General features: G+C 32.4%; 1 protein-coding gene across 1 annotated transcript; it reads right to left on the reverse strand.

Moving 5' to 3' along the window:
- Nucleotides 1-1,324: 1,324 nt before the first annotated feature.
- LOC130979329 (uncharacterized protein At1g27050) lies at nt 1,325-3,218 on the reverse strand. The gene is made up of 2 exons (XM_057902746.1): nt 2,838-3,218; nt 1,325-2,117 (listed from the first exon to the last, which is right to left on the reverse strand). Exons 1-2 carry the CDS (start codon nt 3,171-3,173, stop codon nt 1,872-1,874), a joined length of 582 nt encoding a protein of 193 aa, XP_057758729.1. The 5' UTR covers nt 3,174-3,218; the 3' UTR covers nt 1,325-1,871.
- Nucleotides 3,219-8,516: the final 5,298 nt, after the last annotated feature.

Consider the following 8,516-nt stretch of genomic DNA (forward strand, 5'->3'; position numbering starts at 1 on the left):
TAGTCTTACTAAAATAATTTTTAAAATTAAAATCTTTAATAAATAAATAAATTAAAATTCACTTATAATGAGATTTTCTAAAAGTTTTCTAAAAGTTCTGGATTTTATATTGAGTGGTTGATATCCTAACAAAATCACTCTCAACACCAACTTTTGAGATTAGAGCTTCAAAGCCAAAGCAAAAATCAATTTTAATTAGCAAAAGATATATCTAAAACTATGTTTGAGAAGAGATGTATAGAGTAATAACACAGTTGGTTAAGCAATTCTCATATATTTTAGCTAAGGTAGCGCAGTTTGTTATAAGCTACTAATCTACTATCACTTATGTACTCTATTGTTTCTATATATGGCTTCAACTGGTTTACATTTAGAATTATCAATCAATAAGATAAAGTATATATGATTTGGACAGTGTCAATTTTTGTTAGCAAGTGGAGAGGATCCAGAAGGGACCGACGAATAGAATAATGTTGCATCTTTCAAGCATAACATTGTATTTCTAAAGTTTATCTTTTATGCTTTGGCGCTTGATAAAAATGGTGGTCACTTTCTTGTTGTACTAGTGCCTGAAATTCATAGTAAACACAAATATTCTTCATTTTTTTAATTAAAAGAGAGATGTTATCTTCCAACATTATATTGACATAACTATGATTTATATAGTTTGGTTTCTGATTATTGAAACAAAGTTTCCTCTAATATATATCAAGCACAAATTGAAATTAAACTTCATCCAAATTCACAAAAATTTCTATAAAAAAATTAATAAAATAAAATAAAGTAAAATAGAACCTGCGTAATTCGCAGGATCAGATATAAAGTACAACAACACAGAGAAACCCAAAAGTGTGATGCAACGAAAGTAGATGAAGTGATGACGGTATTGAGTGTAGGTAGCAGTAGCAATAATAGCTATGGCCTATGAGGATGGAACAAAAACAGGAATATTAATGAAAAAATTTTTAACAGAAACAACTGTTTTATCTATAAAATTGTGATTAAAAGAAAAGGGAAAAGGCATAAAAAATAGAGACAAATTTTTAATTATTAATTTTTTTCAAAAAAAAAAAAGATTCAATTCGTAAATATTTTTTTGTTGATTAATATTACTCCCACTTCTATATGGCCATAATGGATAATGTCATTCTGTTATTTCTAAACTATCTTTATAATTAAAGATTTCTTCTATTACCATAAAAAAAAAAAAAACAAAATAATAAGGATAGAGAATAGTTTAAAAGAATAACAAAAAAAAAAGGTAATATATCGAATTTAAAAATGACAATATCTCTTTGCCAACGAAACAAATACATAAGTCAAATGGAGAAGGTGTGCATTAAGCATAATTTTACAATGGACTACACTAACTATACAATTTATTGCCTAATGTAACAATTAAACCATGTTGTAAAGTTCCCCCGAGTAAAGCCGAATGCTGAATGATCCTAGCAGAGGAGAAACTTTAATTCCATGCACAAATTGAATCATTGAATTGGGTCCATTGCTTACAAGAAAAGTTACAAATATTCCCCTGCTTCACTATAAAAGCACTCCAACAATTAAATTAGAGTAAGCAGCAGTGTAACATCATGAAACTCAACAAGGTTCATATGAAAAGAATCATGAATTTACACATTTGCATTCTAAATAACTGAAAAAGATGCTACATAGTAATCAATATTTACCCCATTAAATCCATGATTGTCGAAACTAGAATTCCATAAATAGCTTGCACAAAGTTACACCTTAGTAGCTCATAATTGAGCAACTTCTTCCTAAACAGAAACATTATAAATACCTAACCCTAAAACTGAGACCGATATTACAGAAACAAACATAATCCTTTTGATTATGATGATTTTCACTGATCAGAGGATATCATCATAAGCAACAATTTCTCTTCCCTTGAAAGGTACTTCAAGAACCGAGCTACCTGCGTTATCGACACTGGTTCTGGTATTGCCTATAGCTGAAGCAAGTCTATTACCCCTTCCATGTCTTCTCAAAGGTACCTCAGCACGCACAAGCTTCGACATTGATCCTTTGTCCTTGTTGTTATTACCAATTCCTTCCCTCCACATGGCTAGAGGGTCAGTTGCCCACAACACCTGAACCTGTTTTCAAATTCATAGTAATTCATTTGCTATTATAATGTTCAGAAGTTAAATGTATAAAATCAAGAATGAGTGGTTGTGCTTGATCATGGAACACAAAGCGAGCATGCACTAATTTCTCCAACATTATTAACAATGCAATTAAGCCATTCCCCAAATTACACATTAAACAAATTAAATGAAACTGTTCAGTTTTAAAGTGAGTCAAATCCCAAACAATTAAGCTGAAATTCTGCTACTATCTCAACGGAAAGAACTAATCACTCTTGCACAACTTTCATCAAAGTTCCAACCTTTCAAGATTGTTTCATCAAAATTCCAAACACTTAGGTGAAAACCATCCAATTTTTAACAAAGAAACCATAATGGTACAACATAGAGATTTCAGTTTTAGTTTTCAGTTTTCAGCTTCTAGATTCAAAATTTCAAACTAGTTCACTTCAATTTTGTTCAATTTTAACGGATAAAACCACTCTTGCACACTTAAGAAGAGCTCAACTTCACATTGGAACTTCAACGTTTCAAACTTTCACCAACTCTCGAACAATTAATCTGGAAATTTCTCAAAATATATAACGATTCCGGACACAATCATGTTATACTTTCTCAATTAAGCTGGAAACAACTCCTCCACAACATGGAAACTTCAAAATTGTAAGATCCGAAAACACTAAACCCTAAATTTCGAAGATAGAAAACAAAAGGCGAAAAAAGGGGGACCTTTTTGGAGTGAAGAGTAATTCCAAAGGACGGGTCGGCGCCGGCGGCGATAGCGGCGTCGGCGGAGTCCTTGGTCCGGTAGGTGACATATCCGACCGCGTCGCCGTCGATGCGAATGCGAGCAATGGGGCCGTAGATCTCGAAGCGGGACTTGAGGTCAAGGACGGAGCAGTCGTTGGGAAGGCCCATAATGACCACCGCGGACGGGGGCGCAGGCCTCGAGGATGGTCGGTCCTCCGGCTCCTGAAGCACGGTCTCCGGCGGTGGGCGGCGGCGCTTCGGGTAGGGGGCGTGGCGGGAAGAAGTGTAAGAGGGTTTGTCTCTCTTGCGACTCATTATTGAAAGAAGAATGCAGCGCCAAACGCGGGTAGTTAGAACTTAGAAACGCAACGCAGTGTTAGATTTTTTTATTTTTAATATTGGATTAATAATGGTGTTTTTCTAAAATGTGATCTAATGTGGTATTTTTCTAAAATGTGGGATGATTTAATGTACGGAGTACAAATCGGACCGTCCGATTTTTAAAAGGTATAGAAATCGGACCGTCCGATTTTTAGGTACACAAATCGGACCGTCCGATTTCTGTACTCGGACCGTCCGATTTGTGTTGAAAAAATTAAAAAAATTTGGAGTACACAAATCGGTATCGGTGGGTCCGATTTGTGTACTCCAACTTTTTTAAATTTTTTCAACACAAAATCGGTGGGTCCGATTTGTGTACTCTCATAGTTTTGAAAAACACAAAAAATCACCGTGTTAAAGTATGACACCCATTTTACTACCATATCAAAATTTTTTAGCCCGCAGTGTTATTATGTAAAGTACCAAACTGAACAATAAAAAAATAAAAAATTATAGGTATTAATATACTATTTGATAATTTATTGTTAATAATAATTAATTATTATATTTTAAATACATATATAAAAAGATACATATAAAAAATACATATATAAAGATATTTTTATTAGATACAGTTATAAAAAAGATAATTTTATTAAACATATTTATAAAAATATTTTCATTAAATACAGTTATAAAAAAGAGTTTGTAGAAATTGACAGAAATACTGTTAGTAATGTAGCGGAATTGATAAAAAATTGAGTTATGTTATGTGAACATTAAAATTAGCTACTAAAATCAGTCATCAATATAAAATACATGTTAAAATATAAATACATATTAAAAGTAAATTAAATTACACATGTATTAAATACAAATATATTAGTGACTGATTTTGGTGTACAAATAACATTTTGGTATAAAAAATTATAACCATAGTTATCAGAAGTAATTGATTCTGTATCTTTAAGTTTTGTTGATTTAATTTCAGATGTTTAGTAAGTTGGAAAGAAATAGTGCGAGTTATTTATTTGGACAGATTTTATACATGATGAGGTGCCTATAAAAGCTGATAAAGAAAATGTGAAGGATGAAATGAAGATGAACTTTACATGAAGGGTAGGAAAATAGAAGCAGATGTTAGAAATGTGAAAGTGATGATTCAAGTGCTGGGTTTAAGGTTTTGGTAGTTGTTGTGTTTGTATTAATGTTGTTGGTGAAGATTTGAATAGAAGATGGTTGCAATTCATGTTACAAGCATTGTAATTGGAATAACTTGGTTTTTTTAGTATGGATTGATTGTGCACTGTGATAGCTTGTTTTATTAGTATTATTGACGTAAATTTAATTCAATACACAATTTTCATATGGATAAACAATAACAAGAACAACTAACATAAACATCATCATTAACTAATCTAAAATAACACAGGTTCATCTAAAGTATTGCATAATGCAAAAATGACAAAAAAAGCTTAGCATTGTCTGAATTGTTTCCCAATACCCAAGTACCATAACATAGTTGCATGAGTCTAGAAATTAGCACAAAAAAAAAGAAACTTAGCATTATCATAGTTGCTTCACAAAATATCCTTAGCTTTCAAGTTGATACCCTAATTCTATGGACACTAAGCTTAAATGTCACTTTTTTTTTGGGTGTTTAAATCCTGATATAGGAACGAACTTCATGAAGCTTGCCAACCATGCTGCAGTGGCTGAATTAGCTCCCTGCATTGGGTCTAAGGCTACAGAGGCTATTGGAGGAGGTAACCTTCTTCTAGGTGTCAGTTTTATAGGTCTTGTTGGTGTCTTGTTAGCCTCAGAAACCTACAATGAATGCAAATGAGAACAGAACTAGATGAACAAATTAGAATATTCCAAAATTAAACATTTCTTCAAGTAATGTGATTATTGGCTTTCCTCTTGTTACCTTTATTTTCAAATTAAACACTTCATAAGCATTATTACAAATAGAATCTAACTTTGGCCTGTGATTGAATTGTGAACTTTTATTTCATCATCAAGATAGATCATAACCTCCTTTCCTTGTAGTAGCTCAGGTGATGAAACCCCATATTCAATATAGACATCAATAAGACCCTTGTTTGTGAAGCCATATGACACATCTCTCTTAATCTGCATCACTGTTTAAACTCCTCAAACCTACTTTGAGGCTCTTCCTAGGTACAAGCTACCAAATTTCCTTCATTCTATCATAACCTAACTCTTTATAGTCGTTTATCAAATAAAGTATATCTAATCTATCCACCTCGAGATCACCCAAGTTGTTTCTTTTATTAGGATAATAACCCAACTCTCCATTCATACCTTTTTCAAAAGATCCTCCATGATAAAACATTATATCTAGAACTACCAACTGTATCATAAACAAATAAACAAATTAAATACATAATACAACAACATTGAATCACAACTTCACATGAATAACACTAACAGAAAAATGCCCTTGTTCCATACATAAAAAAATAGTGCATTCAAAATTCCACCTTAACATAGTAACCAGAAAAATTCAAACAAGATAATATTAGCATAAAATCAGAAATGCAAACGAAAACACCTAAAAAGTTAACTCCAACTAAGAACCATTAATGAACATCAATTTTTTTTTTCAAAAAAAAAAATAAATTACTAACCTCACTCATACAAATGATGATGGCCATGTTTGGCTTCGGCAACTTCTTGCCGTCGGCGTCCTTCCTTCTCGTGACAATAAATCCAAGAAATAACCGAATGAAAACTGCTCTAGTGTAACGACATTCTCACTAAAGAAAAAGGAGACAAGACGCTTGAGAAAAGAAGAAGAAAAAGTGGTGAATGATCAATACTCTCTTTCAAGAAACCTTTTCAATTCCCTGCGTAACAAAATGACATCGTCTTTTTTTTTATTTCGCGCCAAGGAACAAAGTGACATCATTCTATTCATCCTAGGTAGCAGTGGCATGCAATAAAACTTTTATAATATTAAATAATTATATTAAAATAATATTTTAAACCCCAATATAAAAATATAAAATAATTAAATTTTATTTTATATTACTTGACAAATAATTATATTATTAGCTTCAAAACTTATTAACTAATTAGTGTATAATATAATTCTTTCTCAAAATATTTGTGAAATTTAATTTTTTAACTTTATTTCATATGTATAATGTAGACTACACATAACAAGTTTATTTTTATAAATTTGTCTTATTTACTGACTTTTTTCATATATTAGTTTACCGTCAGAAAAATATAACCTTTATGTGTAAACCCCGCTAAAATTAATAAATAATTAGCCAATAAATCAAATTTTAATAAGAAAAAATAGAAATGAAAATCTTATGTTAAAATAGGATAGAGCTCTTTAAAATGAGAAATTTAACATTAATTTCGAAGAATTTAGCCCAAGATCAGGCCGGACGGGCCGAACCGGTTGAACTGGACCCAAAATTGGCCCAAGGTCTAATCGAGCCCATCCATTAAGTGAGGACACAGCTTCCTCTTTCCATTCTCTTCCTCATTCACATTGGGAAACACTCACAGAGGAGGAAGAACACCCAAAGCTTCCAAACCTTCATTCAAACATTCCCTTTGCCATAACTCCTCCATCCGAGCTCTGATCGCCACACCGTTTGCGACTACGTGTTCAGCGCGTCGAGCTCTACAATTCTATCAGAAAAATTTCTTTAGTAACTTACTCTAACACTCCAACCTCTCCTTCCCCCCAATTTTCAAAAAATTATGTAGTGGTGTTGAATTTCTTTACTTTTTGATGTATTATGATCGAATTAGCTTGAGGAAAATGTTCACTCTTGCTTATACAAAGCTTGGATAAGGTGAGAAAACTATAACCTATTTAATTTCCGAATTTGTGCAATAGATATTGAGTTTGGGTTCATATGTGTTGTATATTTGTATTAGGTGGTGTGTATGTAATTGGAACTTGAAATTGTGGACATTGGAGGCCTTGGATTGGTGTCAATTCTTGGTGATTTTGTGAATTGTGGAGCTGTGTATGTGTGGCTTAAGTGTTGCCTTGGACCAAACGTAGAAATCGGCCAAGGTATGGTTTAGATTTTGTGTATTTAATATGTAATGTTCTGTGAAAACTTAGGCTAGATGACCATAGGATATGTTGGAATGTATGTGTATATTTATTGTTTGGTGCCCTTGATAAGAGGAATGTTTTGGTTTGCTGCTTGTTAATTGAATGAAAACTGATGAATTAAAGATTAGAGTATATATATATATATATATATATATATATATATATATATATATATATATATATATATATAGAATTGGTGAATTATGGTTTGTTGGTGTATTGGGAAGTGTATGTATGAAAATGTTGGTTGAGATATGGTGTATTATGATTATTATTGTAGTGTTGAGGGGGTTGTGCTTGTCAATAATTTGCAGGTTTGATATAGAGATGGGAATAGTTTTCTTTAATGAGAATGAGGTTTGAAGTTTTGTGGAATTTTGTTTTTGGCCGAACTTCAGTAGCTTATAACTCGGCTTTCGGACCCCCAAATGACTTCAAAACTGTTTTATATGAAAATTGGGTCCATGAAGTTTACACTGTTCAAAGAACGGAGAAAAAATGTTTTAAGATGGAAGAGTTATGCGTGCCGGAAGTTCGGGGTTTAAAATGGCAAAGCTGCAGTTTTAGACTTAGTGAAAATTTTTGGAAAATCGTGCATCCATGCGTACACATGGCTGACGCGTATGCGTGGAATAGGGACTTATGCATATAAGTAACTAGGGGATGCGTATGCATCTTGGGCTAAACGCATACCCACGCGTACGCATGGCCCTGGCCCTGTTTTCTGCAAAAAAAAAAAAATAGATTTTTAGTTTTAAATTGAATTTCAAACTTCTAAATCTCTATTCTCATATTGATTAGTTCTAAGCTTGATTAAGAAGCTTAGTACTGATGTGAAGTTAGGAAATTAGGGTAACTTGAGGGTGAAGTAAAGGTTAAAATGATGAAACATATATGAAGGAGAAGTATGTTTGAAAGATTTATGATACTAAGGCTTGAATAATTGATTTCTGTAATTACTATGAAATGTATGAGGCATACACATTTAAATTATCTGAGATACAGGTGTCTTTGGGTAAAGTACTGTGACTTGCCACTACGTGTTCCAGGTTAAGCCCGATACTCTGTTGACCCTACGATGTAAGATGTGACCGGCATTCTAAATTCTTGGGAATGTTGACTGATGAATCCAAATTTGATGATGATTTTTTGTTAGAATTGAATGGATTTCATCATATAAACTTGCACTTATTCCTTAGAAAATCATGCTTTTGAACTTTCCT

The sequence above is a fragment of the Arachis stenosperma genome, chromosome 5, assembly GCF_014773155.1.
Source record: "Arachis stenosperma cultivar V10309 chromosome 5, arast.V10309.gnm1.PFL2, whole genome shotgun sequence".
NCBI lineage: Eukaryota > Viridiplantae > Streptophyta > Magnoliopsida > Fabales > Fabaceae > Arachis > Arachis stenosperma.